This window comes from Rhinoderma darwinii, chromosome 4, assembly GCF_050947455.1.
Source record: "Rhinoderma darwinii isolate aRhiDar2 chromosome 4, aRhiDar2.hap1, whole genome shotgun sequence".
In the NCBI taxonomy this organism is placed as follows: Eukaryota; Metazoa; Chordata; class Amphibia; order Anura; family Rhinodermatidae; genus Rhinoderma; species Rhinoderma darwinii.
This window is the reverse complement of record NC_134690.1, coordinates 344,144,379-344,162,375: the sequence shown is the minus strand read 5'-3', so window position 1 is coordinate 344,162,375 and position 17,997 is coordinate 344,144,379. Positions and strand designations below refer to the sequence as shown.

The window sequence follows — 17,997 nt, the reverse complement described above, 5'->3', positions numbered from 1 at the left end:
ACTATAAACTACTCTTTTTAGGGTACGCGGTTAGACGGCATAGGGTGCTGTTCTGGGCTTGGGTTTATGGTTTGCGTAGGGTTTAGGTTTGAAAAAAAAAAAAAGTTTCATTCCTTTAGTGTTCTTAGTTGATTAGTTGATAAAAAAAAAAAATGTAAACCGCTAGTTCCATTTATTATTTGCGGTTTAGACTGTATAATCATTATGGCTGCCAGAAGATACAGCGTTGAGGAAGCCTATCAGATGCTATGTTCAGATACGGATTCTGCATCTGAAGTTGAACTTTTACTTGAAAGCGACAGCGAAAGTGACGCTTCAAGGGATTCTATTGATATGAGACCCAGTACCAGTGATATGGGAGACGGTGCAGTTGCCACAACGTCCGTTCAAATTGCAGCCCCTGACATTGCACAACCCCACCAAACCGATTTAGTGCGGGAACCCACAAGTTTATTTTCTCCCACCATAAATGACTTTATTGCTACTCCTGGCATAAACCCCAATGTCAGTAATTTTTCACCACTAAATTATTTTAATATTTTTTATTACGGACCAAGTTTTGGAACATTTTGTGCATGAAACAAATTTGTATGCCAGGCAGTACATTACAAATAAGCCTTCGTCACCTTATGCCAGGTTGTGGAATCCCACAAATGAAATGGAAATAAAAAAAATTCTGGGCCTCACCCTTAACATGGGAATTATAAAAAAAAAACAAACCTCCATTAGGTCATATTGGGCATCAAGCCCTATACATGCCACCCCCATTTTTTCTGGCATTATGTCACGCAGCAGGTATGAAATACTTATGCGATTTCTCCACTTTAGTGACAACCTGCAAGCACCCCCTTCCAGCGACAGAAGCCGTGACCGGCTGTATATATTAAGGCCTTTGCTAAATTTTCGCAATTCCTCCTTTTTAGGAGCATATACCCCTGAAAATTTTTTAGCAGTCGATGAATCGCTAATGAATTTCAAAGGGCGTCTCTCATTCCGCCAATTCATACCCTCAAAAAGTGCAAAGTACGGGGTAAAGATCTACAAATTATGTGAAAGCACTACTGGCTACACATGTGCGTTTAAGATCTACGAGGGTAAAGACAGTGAATTTAATCCACCAGGGTGCCCTCCAAATATTGGTACCACTGGTAAGATTGTGTGGGATTTAATTGGCCCTTTCCTACACAAGGGGTATCATGTATACACTGACAGCTTTTATACCAGTGTGCCATTGTTTAGCGCCCTTCATAGTGCCAACACCGGAGCCTGTGGCACAATACGCAGGAATCGCAAAGGTTTCCCACGTCGACTTGTGGATAAAAAAAAACTACCAAAGGGGGAGTCATGCACTTTTCAAATTGAGAAGATGCTGGCTTTAAAATTTCGTGACCGCAAGGACGTCTACATGATCAGCACTATCCATACAAGTGCAACAGCAACTGTTAGAGAACGTGGGGCCTCTGCAGAGAGACAAAAGCCTGTGTGTGTCATCGGCTATAACAAATTCATGGGTGGGGTAGATTTGTGCGACCAGATGTTACAAAATTATCCGGTTAAAGGGAAAACCAGAACGTGGTATAAGAAAGTGGCAATATACCTCATCCAGGTTGCAATGCACAATGCATTTGTCCTGTACAAAAAAATCAGCGGGCAGGGCTACATTCTTTGAATTTCAGGAGAAAGTGATTGAAGATCTCCTATTTCAATCTGCAGACCAGAGAGTAGTCCATGAGTCAGAGGATGTACGCCGACTTGTTGAAAAACATTTTTTACACCCCATCCCTTCAACACCTAACCAAAAATACCCCAAAAAACGGTGTCGGGTCTGCAGAAAACGAGGACAGCGAAGTGAGTCACGATATTATTGTTCCGCTTGTCCTTCCAACCCTGGTCTATGCATAAGTCCCTGTTTTGAAATCTATCATACCGTCGCACATTACTCATTTTCTTTTGTGAGCTATAAAAGTTAAAATGCAGGATTTATTTAGGATTTTATTTTTCTGTACACCTTTTTTTTTTTAGGGAAGCAGCTTCGCTTTATATTTAGGAGATGCCAAAATTTAGGGTTCTTTTAGAGATTTCTTTTTTTTAATCACTTTTTTTGGGAGGAAGGGAAATATACTTTTCTAGATTGAGTCATTTTGGGATATAACCCAGTTATAGAAAGTGGAATAAGACCCTGAAATTCATTCAAGATAAAATTGTGCCCTGAAAGCTTTTTATTTCCTTTTCCGTTATGACTATGTCCTGCCATAAATAGCTGTTACTCACTGGGGATACGGTATAATTTTTTCTTTTTATTCTGAGGATTCCTAATAAGTGAGCTGTTCCTTATCAATACACTATGGGCTTTATTACAGTTTTGTTCGGGTTTTTGGTGGACCTCTTACACCCGACAATACTTCTAGAAATAGTGACATTAATTTGGGGAGTAGTGGTCCTTTACTGTATCTATACATACGATGTGGGACACTGCCCCTTTATATATTCTACAGGTGATTGGTTGTTTTGTGCACATGGCGGTTCCTACCTTGCCGGGCAGGGGCTTGTTATGGTGTACCGCGTCACTTGGCACATTCGTCCCTTATATAGGGATTGGTGGAGCCAAAGAGATGTTGTATGACCAGTCACTTTGAATAATAAAGTCATTACAGCCCTACAAATTTTCTTTCATCCTGTGAACATGCTCTAGTTTTCCACATAGCTGGATACATTCTTCCTCCTTTTTTTGGATAAATTGCCTTTTTCCGCCAACAGTTTAATAAATTTTCCCACTCTAACTTACTATATATCAGAGAGGGTGGATATACATAATGTCTATGGACTGACATGATTGCAGGACAGCTGCTTTCTTAGCACGACATAGTCATAAGGTGTAGAAACTGTTAGGGCTTATTTACACGAACGTGTAATACGTCCGTGCAACGCGCGTGATTTTCACGAGTGTCGCACGGACCTATGTTAGTCTATGGGGCCGTGCAGACAGTCCGTGATTTTCATGCAGCGTATGTCCGCTGCGTGAAATGCACGACATGTCCTATATTTTTGCGTTATTCGCGCATCACGCACCCATTGAAGTCAATGGGTGCGTGAAAATCACGCGCACCACACGGAAGCATGACGAGCGTGATTCGCGCAAGAGCAGTAAAAAGTATGATTGAAAACAGAAAAGCACCACGTGCTTTTCTGTTTGCAAACATACAGAGTGTCATAATGATGGCGGCTGCGCGAAAATCACGCAGCCACGCATCATACGAAGCTGACACACGGAGCTGTTAAGTGCCTTTTGTGCACGCAAAATGCAGCGTTTGTTGCGTACGCAAAACGCACACTCTCGTGTAAATCCGTCCTTAGGGACATATATTTCTCAATCTAGAAAAGTAGAATCCTCTCCTTTTCAACAAAAAGTTATAAAAACATGAAATCCACTTCACTCCTTCTGTTTGTCCCCCAATGATGAGTATTCGGCATATTTCTATACCAAGGCATACAATAGTAATACCTTTAAGGCGTACTTCACCAGTTTCATGCACTTTGTGATAAAAATGAACTATTTGAGGAAAAAAATAAATGTGTAATGGGGTCATTTATGGGGGGTTTCTATAGTTTTGGCAGCTCAGTGCCTCTATAAATGTGTAATGGGGTCTGAAACATTTTCAAGCAAAATGTGTGTCCCGAAAGCCTCCGGGTTCTCCCTTCCTTTTGGGTCCTGCCGTGTGTCCAGGAAACACATTAGGGCCACAATGGGGATATTTTTGAACACAGGAGAAACAGGGTGATACATTTTCTGGTGCATTCCCTTATTCTCATGTCCGCTGTACAAGAAATCTGTCCTTAAAATGACACATTTGTGAAAGAAAGTGAAATTAAATTTTCTTTCCACCTGCTTTGCATTAATTCCTGCAAAAACTGTGGGGTCAAAATACTTAGTACACACCTAGATGAATACCTTTAGGGGTCTAGTTTTTAAAATGGAGTCATTTACGGGGTGTTTTTATTATTCGGACACCTATGAGCCTCTTCAAACTTGGCTTGGTGCAGGAAAGCAAAATGTACGTCAAAATTTTAAAAAGTATTGTTAGATTTGTAAGTGTCCTATATAGCTTAAAAATGTAAAAAAAAAAAAAAAAAAGTGCTGCCAAAATAAATGTACATATGTGACATATTGCAGTTGAAAATTGGAAAAAAATACAATTTTTACAAATTTTCATCAGTTTTTATGGTTTTTTTTATAAATATACGCAAATTCCATAGGTCTACTTTTACCACCCAAATAAAGTACAATATGTGACGAAAAAATAACGTCAGAATTAGTTGGATATGTAAAACTATTACAGAGTTATTCTCTGATAAAGTTACACATGCCAGATTTCCAAAATCTGGCTTGGTCATTAAGGCACTTTCAGGTCTGGTCACTAAGGGGTTAAATTACTCGTATGGAATATCTGTATGACGATGTAATCTATTAGACTTTTTTTGTGGTTTCAGTTATAACTGAATGATTTCATTTGTATCTCTTTGCACTGTGATTGCTTGTTTGCTTACTTTCTGTCCCATGACTATGAATCATAATGATACTTTCAGGTATTTTGTGATGGTAATTTCCTCTTTTCAATACAAATGAACAGTGTCTATATCTTGATTCTATATCCGAATAATGTGCTATATCCGGCAAATCAGCACACTGTTTATTGAATACAATATAGTTGAAATATTGTATTGCGTTCAATTGAAATGTATGGCATAAAAAATTCAAATGAATGAAATAAAAAAAATAAATGAAACTAGAATAATACAATGTCCTGTAAATAATGCAATTTACTCGGACAATAAATGAGCGATTGTGTGAAAATTTGCTTCAGCGAGGTTTTTGCAGATGGGTGAATCTTCTATTACGGAGCTATATTTCCCTCATACAATAGAGGCTAAAATGCAGATCTTGATTTCCGACTCCATTATCTTACGTGGTGGACATATGACTCCATGATATGAGAATTTGCAAAGAACGCAAAAATTTCACTGATTTGCTTATGTCTACTCATGATACACAAAGAAATGCATGATATAAGTGGAGTTGATTCCTGAGTTATGTTGGTCTAACTTATGCCATTACAGTGCCAGACGTGCCAGATACTGTATGCAATATAAATCTATAATAATATGTAGCTAGCTTACATCCACTTGTCTCTCTCTTTTATTGCTTTGCCTGTGTGAGCGGAAATAGAACAAAATAAATAACAGTAACTAATAAATTACCTGAGATATTTTGTTTTTCTCACATACCTGTGCGACACCACTTATAGCTTACTAATGAGTGTAACACTTGCCCTGCTTTTAGAATAAACTGGACGTCTTTGTTTAAACTAGATCTCCAATTACCTCAATTGTCGACGAGTCTGCTTCATTGCTTGTAAACACGTCAGCTCAATTTATTAACCTCAAACCTGTGCTGCCTGCTTTGACCTCTGGCTTGGCCGCATACAACAAGTGCTGCCAGACCTGACCTTGGCCTCCATCAACTTCATTCCAGTCGGCTAATAACTATACAGGAGGCTGTGACCTGTGAGGTTCTTGTGTAGAAGTTTATTACTCATCTAGGAGTACACGGTTATCAAGTTCAATACCCTAGATAAGCCAAAGCACATTTAAAGAGACTCTGTCACCACATTATAAGTGCCCTGTCTCCTACATAAGGAGACGGGCGCTGTAATGTAGGTGACAGCAGTGTTTTTTATTTAGAAAAACGATCTATTTTTACCACGTTAGGAGCGATTTTAGCTTTATGCTAATTAGTTTCTTAATGCCCAAGTGGGCGTGTTTTTACTCTAGACCAAGTGGGCGTTGTACAGAGGAGTGTATGACGCTGACCAATCAGCGTCATGCACTTCTCTCCATTCATTTAGTCAGCGCATAGTGACACTGCGTTGTTCACTATGTGCTGTCTTATACTGACATATTAACGTTACTGAAGTGTTAAGACAGTGAGTAGATATTCCTTCCAGCCAGGACGGGATGTCTATTCACAATCCCTGCACTTCGTTAACGTTTGTTTGGTACTTACAGCAGAGCAAAGCGTAATCTCGCTGTTTCCTGTCATTTACAGCGAGATCTCGCCAGATTACGCTTGCTCTGCTGCAAGTACCACAGAAATATAAACGAAGTGCTGGGATTATGAATAGACATCCCGTCCTGTCTGGAAGGATTGTCTATTCACGGTCTAAACATTTCAGGAACGTTAATATGTCAGTATAAGACAGCAAATTACGAACAACACAGTGTCACTATGCGCTGACTAAATGAATGGGGAGAAGTGCATGACGCTGATTGGTCAGCGTCATACACTCCTCTGTACAACACCCACTTGGTCTAAAGCAACAACACGCCCACTTGGGCATTAAGAAACTAATTAGCATAAAGCTAAAATCGCTCCTAACGTGGTGAAAATAGATTGTTTTTTTTAAATAAAAAGCACTGCTGTCACCTACATCTTATCTTCTATACACAGCACACATAGAAGAGGAGAATTCTGCTCTCCTATCTCTCTATACATACACACACACACTTTCTGCAGTCCATCAACTCTTCTCTGTAACCAGGGGCAAACTTACTTGACAACAGATTAGGGAGACACCTAGTGGCAATAACTTCACACAGAATTTGAATGGATAAAACAACAAAATTTTAACAGTTAGGGTATGTCCACACACAGTGGTTTCAGAAAAAACGGCACCATTACGCCTCCAAACATCTGCCCATTGCTTGCAATGTGATTTACGGTGTTCTGTTCCCACGAGGCTTAATTTTACGCGTCGTCAAAATACGGCGCGTAAAATGACGCCGAGTCAAAGGAAGTGCAGGTCATTTCTTGGGACGTTTTTGGAGGCGTTTTTCATTGACTCCATTGAAAAACAGCTCCAATAACGGCCGTAAAATACGCGAGTTGTTACAAAAACGTATGAAAATCAGGAGCTGTATTTTCAGACATATTTTGCTAAGCGTGTGAACCTACCCTAAGTGAATCACAAAGTTGATCTATATCAGGTATACTATTAGGATTAGCATAATTTGTTTGAAAAGTTAGTGTCCATTTAAGCCTTCCATGGCTTATTAAAGGGGATCTCTAGGGCGACCAACTCAGCATTTCAATTACTCATTAGGGAAGCAAGAAAATTGTTACCACATATACGACAATATCTTTCTGTTCACTAAATTCTACTCAAAACTTCTAACACCTCATCGACTATAGCCAACCTATTCATATAAGTTTTGGACCAAGCTATAAGGCATTAGTAGCAAGGTATGTGAAGAATAAGATGGCAGGCCATCATAGATCTACATGTAACTAATTTATGTATGTTACAATGCATTCACTATGTAGAAATCCATATTTATGATGAATTACATGTTAGATGTTTTATATAAGACACGATAAACATAAAACAAACACACTAATACAGTATGCAGATAACAAAAGCACATCACAAATGTAACAGGAACTCGGTGTTACACTTCCATGGTCTTAAGTGGTCCCTGTTGGAGTTAAGCGGTATTGCAGTTTTCTTTTACATAATCATTCCATCTTTATATAACATTTGTCAAGTACTAAACTAATATTTGCCAATTCTGCCCTTTCTAGATACTGTGTTCAGTTAGCCCTAGTGCGGGAATTTAAACTTGCAAAGATAATATACTGCTGTAAGCCTTTATTGTGGCAACAAGCGCCAATTTGTTAACACAACTAGCTACATTATGTAATAATTATTAGAGCTATTTGTCTATCGCTGGTGACATTATCCCCAATCTGTCTGGATCAGGATTGCATCAGCTAGTGTTTCGATCATCCTCAAAGCTACATTACAGAACTACAGTAGCACAAACAGAACCTAAATTGGTAGGAGGTGGACTCGACAGTTTGAAGACTGCTCACTCATCTGTGTCTGTTATCCTTAGTAGCGACATAAACAACATTATTCAAAGGACGCTTGATATTGCTGGATTACAAAAGATAATGCTCGTAGTTACTAGGTGGAATTTAAAAAATGTGTGCGTCTGAACCTCATATATTAACTAGAAGCCAGACCATTGTTAGAGAGGATCTTGGAGGAACATGTCTCATTTAAACATAACATATTTTGGGCACACAGCCTTATTACAACTCCGTACAAAGCATAAGACGAAACAAAACATAACTATAATAGAGCTGCCATAGAAGTGCGTGAGGCCTCTATTGTACCTCTATACGCCTCCGATTTCCCTCAAGGCATACAGAGTTTTTTGTTGGATCCTGTACAGATCCAGCAGGAAAAAAAAATGGTGAAATATTCCATCAGATACCATATGTAAGGTGGTATACTCCCCTAGAAACATTGCTTCTAGTGCAGAATATCTCTGTAAATACAGTACCTGACAGAGCCTTAGGTCAGGCTGTACAGCTTCATACTAAGGTACAGGGTTGTGCCGTGTGCATGAGCCGCTCATTTGGTTTGCTTTTTGTTGTTGGCATATGTGGTATCTAGATGCCATGCCTAGATCCAAAGAGCTCTACAAGTCTTAAAGAAAAGTTTTAAATGCTTGTGTCTGGAAAGGGATAAAATAAAAACTCTAAACAATTGGGCATCAATCATTCCACTGTCTGGAAGATCATCTACATGTGGAGAAGACTTCAAACAATGGACAACTTGCCCAGCCCCACACTCATAAAATCAAGTATGAATTCTTCATTGTGCTTGAGAATGTGAGACCATCGGTCAGAAAATTGAATCTCAGCCAAAAGTGGACCCTACAAAATTACAATGAGCATAAATATAGCAGTAAGTCCACTAAGGAAGGACTGGAAAAAAAAAAAGAGGGTTCTGGAATGATCAAGTTAAAGCCCAGATCTAAATCCCATTGCGTTGATGTGGGGGATATGAAATGTGCTGTGAAGACAAGAAACCCCTTTAAACCTCAAACAGCTGAAAAAAAATCTCCATGGAGGAGTGGGAAAAATCCCAGAGACTGTGATAGACTGGTAGACAGTTATAAGAAACACCCGCCAGAGGTTGTTCTGCCAAAGAGGACAATATCAGGTATTAGAGCCAAGGCTGTACTTACGTTTTGCACAGAAGGAAATGGCATATCTGGGAATTTTGGATTAATACAGGTCAGTGTTTTTCTGTTCAATTACATCACCTTTATATATTGTTTGACTAAAGATCAAATGGCTGTCAATGCAAAAGAGCCACATAGATGTAAATATCTATACGTATTAACCTATTATTTGAATTATAATATAGATGGCCTATGCATACCTTGTTCTTAGCCGGTCTCCAATAGAGCTGGTCCAGTTTCTGAGAAGACCAAATACTGGGCTTTCCTCATATTGCCTTGTGTACTGTGCAAGAAGTTCTCGAACAACCACCTGAAAAACAAAGTTTTCATTCAGTAAACTAAAGCGTATCATAAGATGAGACTAGAACTAATAATTGTACTAGAAAACATTTTTGAAGTGTTACTGCATATAACAAATGTATAGGTTCATCGCACAAGTGAATTAATACAGGTTTCTACAGTGGTATTTTGTTGTACGACTATAGAGGATAGATACCTGTACATTTTTCAGGAAAAAAAAACAAAAGGAGAGGTATAGATATATATACACAATTTATGGGCTTTCAATGGCATAGTGAACGCCGAGGCAGATACAATCTCAGCTAAAATCTCAAAAGGTTTCTTTCATTATTAAAATTTTCTATTGACAGTTATACTCGACATTTCGACTAAGATTTTTTATCAAGGTTTCCGTAGATAAGATGTAAGAATTAGGCTGGGTTCACACAACCTATTTTCAGACGTAAACTAGGCCTATTATGCCTCGTTTTACGTCTGAAAATAGGGCTCCAATACGTCGGCAAACATCTGCCCATTCATTTGAATGGGTTTGCCGACGTACTGTGCAGACGACTTGTAATTTACGCGTCGTCGTTTGACAGCTGTCAAACGAAGACGCGTAAATGGACTGCCTCGGCAAAGAAGTGCAGGACACTTCTTTGCCACGTAATTTGAGCTGTTCTTCATTGAACTCAATGAAGCACAGCTCAAGATTTACGAGCCTCTCAGACGGCTCGCAAAATGCGAGGAGGAGCATTTACGTGTGAAACGAGGCAGCTGTTTTCTCTTGAAAACAGTCTGTCTTTTCACACGTAAATGACAGCTAGCGTGTGCACATACCCTTACAAAAGATACTGCTCCAAAACATAAGTCTGCCCAAAAGACTTAAGGAAGATTTATTAAGACTGGCGTTTCATACACCAGTCTTGACCTAAAGATCGCTGGAGTTAAGGCCCTTTTACACGGGCCAATGATTGGGCAAACGAGCGTTCATGTGAAAGCTTATCCACGATCATTGCACTGGGTAAACAGGGTAACGATCAGTCAATGATCGAGCAAACACTCATTCATCGGCTGATCTGCTCGTTTATGCAGCACAAAAGATTATCGTTGTTGGCAGTACATATCCCTGTGTTAACCGGGAGATGTGTTACAGACATGATGGTAATGTGTGGGAACAAGTGATCGTAGTAACGATCGCTCGTCCTCATACATTACTAATCATTACTCCTTGTTAAAGAAGCAAACGAGCGCAGATCAACGAGTGGTGCTGTTGATCGATGCTTGTTATTACGGCCAAAATTAGAGAGTGTAAAATATTTCTTGCTTAGGAATTCAGTTTCTAGGATTGTACAATAAAGTATGTATTATAAAATATGTGTTGTGCATTTGTATGTGCGTTTATCTTTTTTAATATTTAAGGGGCTATTGGTTATGTTATCATACAGTCCTGACGCTGCCCAGTGTTATTACGCTGTGCGAGCCACGCTGGAATGATGAAGGGAGCCAGAGGGGGAAAGGGGAGCAAAGAGATGAGTAAAACTTTTAAGTTTCCCTTTTTTAAATTTTATTTATATAACCCTCCAACGGGGGGTCAGAGGTTGTGTGTGATCGGGGGGGGGGCCAGTTTTGGATTTAAAAACGAAGCCAATTTTTTCAAATCGGAAGTGTCACTTTATGCAGTAATAACTTTGCAATGCTTTTACCTATCCAAGCGATTCGGAGATTGTTTTCTCGTGCAAAATTGTACTTTATGTTAGTGAAAAAATTTGGTCAATAAATTCAATATTTACTCATGAAAAACACAAAAAATTTAGAAAATTTGCACTTTTCTAAATTTTTATTTATCTGCTTGTAAAACAGATATATATGGTTTGTTTTTTAACTTTAAACTTTTTTCTTTCTCACTACTAATAACTAATTTTTCTAAACATTTTATTAGTCCCCTTAGGGCACTTGAACAATCGATCATTGGATCGCTGGTACAATATACTGCAATACTAATGTACTACAGTATATTGTTATTTTTACAGGCTTCTGTAACCGCACGATCGCTGTTCCTGTCCGTTAGTTCTGGGTGTCAGCTGTAATACACTGCTGACACCTGCAGTGTATGGAGCGGGCTCAGCACGTGAGCCCGCTCCATACATCACCCCCCCCCCCCGCAGCATGACATAATGTGTGGGAACAAGTGATCGTAGTAACGCTCGCTCGTCCTCATACATTACTAATCATAACTCCTTGTTAAAGAAGCAAACGAGCGCAGATCAACGAGCGGTCATGTTGATCGATGCTTGTTATTATGGCCAACATTACAGAGAGTGTAAAAGAACCCTAAAAATGCGTCTCTTAATAAATTAGGCGCATCTCTGGCCATCTGTGCACCAGAAAATCAATTGAGCTAGAAGATTGGTGCTATAGTATAATTTACACCGATTTCTGGCATAAATTATAGCGGTAACTGCACAAAGTGACAATTTTTCTTGCAAATTCCGACTTTTGTGCCGTTTGAAACTTTTCAGCAGCATAAAACGATGGTAGAAAAGTTAATAAATTCCCCCCATATTTCTTGCTTAGGAATTCCGTTTCTAGGATTGTACAATAAAGTATGTATTATAAAATATGTGTTGTGCATTTGTACGTGCGTTCATCTTTTTTTTTATATTTAAAGGGCTATTGGTTATGTTATCATACAAAGTTGGCTATCTTACTTGAGGTCTCCAATGTTTGTTATGTAGTGACACTGGAACACTAAAAGACCACACTCAGACATGGAGAATTTCTTGTGAATATTCAGTTTAGATTCTGCACTGAAAACCCACGACAAATAACAGTACAATGCTAGAGAATGAGATTGTATAAAAAAAACAGATTATACGTGGTAGAAAAATAACTATGCAGATTTTAAAGTATGCCGCAGAAATTCAAACTTGTTGTGTAATATTGCCAAGATGCAATGCAGCCATTTTTGTTTTTTATTAACTACTACTTGCTTGGCTGACCTTTGTCCATACCCATACGTTGTAACGTATGCCTCCGTACATTGGGGGACTTCTCTGACTTTGTCCCTGATTCAGATTATCTGTTTATTGATGCACTTTTTGAATCACATATCACATATTTTTGCCTGCATAAGTCTAATAACTGTCCGCTCAGCTCCAGCATCAAATACTAGTTTACCAGCATAAACAAATGAGTTCAATCTCTGTTTTCCAATTTAAGCTCTGCTCTCTAAAAAACATCAAAAACTGCGGTTTTACAGTAATTCAAGTGCAGCGTTTTTTCTCTCACCAGTCCATCATGCACAATTCAATCCATTTTGGCAGATGTATGATCCCATTGTTTACGCATTATAAGGGCAATTTATTAAGACTGGCATTTCACATGTCAGTCTTAACAGAAAGAAAAATTGGAGTAAAGTGCGACCCATTTATTAAGAGGCAAAAGCATCTTGTGTCGCATCGGACGACTGGGCGGTGCAATGTGTCATACATTCCCCCGACATCGCCCATCCATATAATGAGTCCCTTCATCTTCTAACACGTCTCATACAAGGTCCTGTGCCGAACAGCGCCAGGACTTTATTTGCGATGCAGCACATAGTCATCAGTGCTGTGGCGCATGCAACGTCCTGACGAGCTGTACGAGCCACGCTGGAATGATGTAGGGAGCCGGAGGGGGAAAGGGGAGCAAAGAGATGAGAAATTTAAAATTTCCCTTTTTTTTTTTTAATATATAACCCTCCAATGGGGGGGGGGGCAGGGTTGTGTGTGGTCGGGGGGCAAAGTAATAGGCCTAGAAAGTGCCTCTACCTTGCTATGCCCACTTGCTATAACACTTTACTTAACCCCTTCAGGACACAGCCTGTTTTGGTCTTAAAGACTAAGCCAATTTTTTCAAATCTGACGTGTCAATTTATGTAGTAATAACTTTGGAATGCTTTTAACTATCCAAGCGATTCGGAGATTGTTTTCTCGTGACATATTGTACTTTATGTTAGTGAAAAAATTTGGTCAATAAATTCAATATTTATTCTTGAAAAACACAAAAATTTAGAAAATTTGCAAAAATTAGCGCTTTTCTAAATTTTTATGTATCTGCTTGTAAACCGATATTAATACCACACAAAATAGTTACTATTTCATACATCCCATATGTCTACTTTATGTTGGCATTTTTTTTTTAACGCCTTTTTCTAAGACGTTACAAGGCTTAGAACAAAAAAGACACCATTTGGCAAACTACACCCTCAAGGAATTTATCAAGGGGTATAGTGAGCATTTTGACCCCACAGGTTTTTTGCTAAATTTAGTGGAATGAGGCCGTGAAAATGAAAATCAAAATTTTTACAATAAAACATAGAAATGTTAAATTTTTACAAGGCATAAAAGGACAAAAAACATCCCAACATTGGAAAAGCAATTTCTCCCGATTACGACAATACTCCATATGTGGTAATAAACTGCTGCTTGGACACACGGCAGAGCTCAGAAGGGAAGGAGCACCATTTGGCTTTTGGAGCTCAAGTTTTGCTGCAATGGTTTTCGGGTGCCATGTCGCATTTGCAAAGCCCCTGTGGGGCCATAACAGTGGAAAAACCCAAAGTGACCCCATTTGGGAAGCAACACCCCGAAAGGAATACATTTTTCACAATAAATAAAGGAGAAAAAGCAGTCCAAAAATTGTAAAGCAACCTTTTCTGAACATAGCAATACCCCATATGTGGCAATAAACTGCTGTTTGGACCCATGGCAGGGCTTAGAAGGGAAGGAGCACCATTTGGAAAGGAAGGAGAACCATTTGGCTTTTGGAGCTCAAATTTTGCAGGAATTGTTTGCGGCGCCATGTCACATTTGCAAAGCCCCAGTGGGACAAAATCAGTCGAAACCCCCCAAAAAGTGACCCCATTTGGAAAACTACACCCCTGAAGGAATTTAATTAGGGGTATAGGGAGCATTTTGACCCCACAGGTTTTTTGCCGAATTTAATGAAATTAGGCCATGAAATTGAAAAGCTCAATTTTTTCCGATAAAACATGAACATGTTCGATATTCACAAGGAATAAAGGAGAAAAAGCACCCCAACATTTAAAAAGCAATTTCTCCCGTTTACGGCAAAACCTCATAAATGGTCATACACTGCTGTTTGGACCCACGGAATGGCTCAGAAGGGAAGGAGCACCATTTGGAGCTCTAATTTAGCTGGAATGGTTTTCAGGTGCCATGTCACATTTCGAAAGCCCATGCGTGGCCAAAACTGTAGGAGCCCCCCAAAAGTGACACCATTTGGGAAATTACACACCTTCAGGAATCTATCCAGTGGTGTAGTGAGCATTTAGACCCCACAGGTCTTTTGCAGAATTTATTGGAATTTGACGGTAAAAATTAATATCACATTTTTTCATTTTCACAAGAGATAAAGGAGAAAAAACATTTGTAAAGCAATTTCTCCCTACTACGGCAATACCCCACATGTGGTCATAAACTGCTATTTGGGGACACAGCAAGGTACTAAAGGGAAGGAGCGCAATTTGGTTTACGGAGTGGAGATTTTACAAAATCTGTTTTCAGACACCATGTTGCATTGTAAAGTACATTGGAAAGTACATTGGAAAAATTACCCAAATTTTTGAAAATACATTCCTGAAAAAATTTATCTAGAGATATTGCAAGCATTTTGACCCCGCAAGTGTTATGCAGAAATTAGTGCACAGTGGATGTTGCAGATTGAAAATTGCCATTTGACATGTGACCAATATGTTGTGCCCAGCTTGTGCCACTGGAGACACACACCCCATAAATTGTTAAGCGGGTTCTTCAGAATACAGTAAAACCGAATATCATAAACTGCTGTTTGGGCACACTGTCAGGCTCAGAAGGACCGCCATTTGGCTTTTGGAGCGTGGATTTTGCTTGGTAGTAGTTTTGTTTGGGGTTTTACTGGTATTTCAGCTTATAATGTGGGGGTATACGTAAGCTGTGTGGAGTACATCAGGGTATACGTATACTGGGCGGAGTACATTAGGGTATATGTAAGCTGGGCTGAGTGCATCAGGGTATATGTAAGCTGGGCGGAGTGCATCAGTGTATATGTAAGCTGGGCGGAGTGCATCAGGGTATATGTAAGCTGGGCGGAGTGCATCAGGGTATACGTAAACTGGGTGGAGTGCATCAGGGTATACGTAAGCAGAGCAGAGTGCATCAGGGTATACGTAAGCAGAGCGGAGTGCATCAGGGTATATGTAATCTTGGCGGCGTGCATTAAGGTATATGGAAGCTGGGCAGAGTGCATCAGGGTATATGTAAGCTGGGCAGAGTGCATCAGGGTATATGTAAGCTGGGCAGAGTGCATCCGAGTACATGTAATCTGGGCAGAGTGCATCAGGGTATATGTAAGCTGGGTGGAGTGCATCAGGGTATGTGTAACCTGTGCGGAGTACATCAGCATATATGTAATATGTGAGGAGTACATCAGGATACATGTAAACTGGGCGGAGTGCATCATGGTATATGTAAACTGTGCAGAGTACATCAGGGTATATGTAGGCTGGGCGGAGTGCATCAGGGTATATGTAAACTGGGCAGAGTACATCAGAGTGTAGGTAAGCTATGCGTAGTACATCAGGGCATAATAGGATAATGGGGTGAATGAATAATAAAATGAATAATCCAGATTGGTGTGGAACGCTTTGAACCAATCCTTCATGCACAGGCCAGGTTGTTTGGTTATTTGTACAAAATATCTGCTCTCCAGTATTGCCTAATCTTTGACTTTTTCACTAGCCCTATAAAGACGATGTGGGGTTTATTGCAACTGTCATTTTTCAACTGGCAGTTAAACCTATTAGGTCCCGCCTTGGGCAGGACCTAATAGGCTTCCGTACCTGGCAACCAGGAAGCCGTTGCTAGGCTTCCTGGTTGCCATAGCAACAACCCTAACCCGTGATCTCTCACGGGGGAGGGGCTGGTGGGGTACAGAGGGAGCCCCCTCCCTCTTCAACCACTTCAATGCGGCGGACGCCATTGACCGCCGCATTGAAGGGGTCAAACGGCGGCGATCGGCGGTAACTTCCATCGCTGCCGATGCAGCGGGATGTCAGCTGTATATTACAGCGGACACCCACTGAAGATGAAGCGAGCACAGCTCCTGTGCCTGCTTCATCTTCATGACAGGTCTGGTACGTCGGATTGCGGGAAGCTGCTTGTTATGCCGACGTACCAGACCCGTCATTTTGAAGGAAGGGGTTAAAGAGGACCTGTCACTAGGTCCTACAAAATGAGTTAGAGACACAGCAGCTATTAGGTGAGACTTCTGAGTCCAGAGGTGTTTCTCTTGTACTTGTGTGTCCCCCCTCCGCTGAGCTATGGACCCCTCTGTATTTAGCAATAAATATGGAAATGACTCGCTGACTAGTCAAGTGGATTTGGCCGCCAGCAATTCAGTGAGGCTGTTTCCTAAAGTCAGTCTTCAGCTAGCGTCATTGCGTGAGACCACGCTGGCTGAAGACTGACTCACGTGTGAACAGCCGGCTGTCATCGCATAAGTCAGTCTTGAGCCAGCGCGGTCTCAAGCGATGACGCTAGCTGAAGATGAAGACTGACTTTAGGAAACAGCCTCACGCTGGTAGGTCAGCATCAGAGGCTCAGTGGTAGCTCCTCCTACTGAGAATCGTGGCGGACAAACCCACTTGGCTAGTCAGCGAGTCATTTCCATATTTATTGCTAAATATAGAGGGGTCCATAGCTCAGCGAAGGGGACACACACAAGTACAAGACAAATACCACTGGGCTCAGAGACACAGCAGCTATTAGGTGAGACTGCTAACTCCATTTGTAGGACCTAGTGACAGGTGCTCTTTAACCGCTTCCCGCAAAATGACGGGTCTGGTACGTCGGCATAACAAGCAGCCTTGTTCACACTGTCCATCAAGAAAGATGTAAAGAAACTTTCCCTTTAACATCCACACCCCAGACATATGGTTAGCTAGCTGGATGTAAAGGCTTCATACAGTTTCACATTTTCTATCTACACATGGCAGACATTTGAAAGATCACAATGAATTTGTGATGAATCTTTAAAAATTCATATTAAAACACTTTTTTTTTTTCTCTTAGGGACACCTACCACTAGCTCAGGGGCACTGCTATGGGGATGTATTGTGCTCCTTCATGCTAATCTCCTCCTGGGCTGGTGGGAGGACAAGGATGTCTTCGGAGAAGATCTTATGTTTTACACCTGTCACATAACCTTCTGAGGGCGATACATCGATAATGTGTTGATTCTTTGGGAGGGAGACTCAAAATTATATTTTTGATTTTGTTGAGATTGTGAATAAAAATAAACTTGGCCTTTTCTTTATAAGTGAAATACATAAGGATTCGATAAATTTCTCGAATTTGACAGTATGGATCGATAGAGATTACCAAATACAAACAAATAAATTCATAAACCAACATCGACTAAAAATGTGTTCGCTTGGAAGAGTTCTCACCGAGAAAGTTTGAAAAAGGGCAATATTTAGGAGCTAAGAGGAATGGTACTAGAGAGGAGGACTTTGAATAAGCAAGTAGAGATTTATACTCTAAATTTCGGTCAAGGGGTTATTCGTGTAAAACTTTAAAAAAGGCA

At 40.2% G+C, this 17,997-nt stretch overlaps 1 protein-coding gene across 1 annotated transcript in view; it reads right to left on the bottom strand.

The window, feature by feature from the left end:
- The window catches only part of ACOXL (acyl-CoA oxidase like), a 424,164-nt gene that overhangs the window by 143,493 nt on the left and 262,674 nt on the right, over positions 1–17,997 (bottom strand). Inside the window, exon 14 of the mRNA XM_075864464.1 lies at positions 9,291–9,400. Coding sequence (XP_075720579.1) covers positions 9,291–9,400 — 110 coding nt within the window. The remainder of the gene's footprint in view (positions 1–9,290; positions 9,401–17,997) is intronic.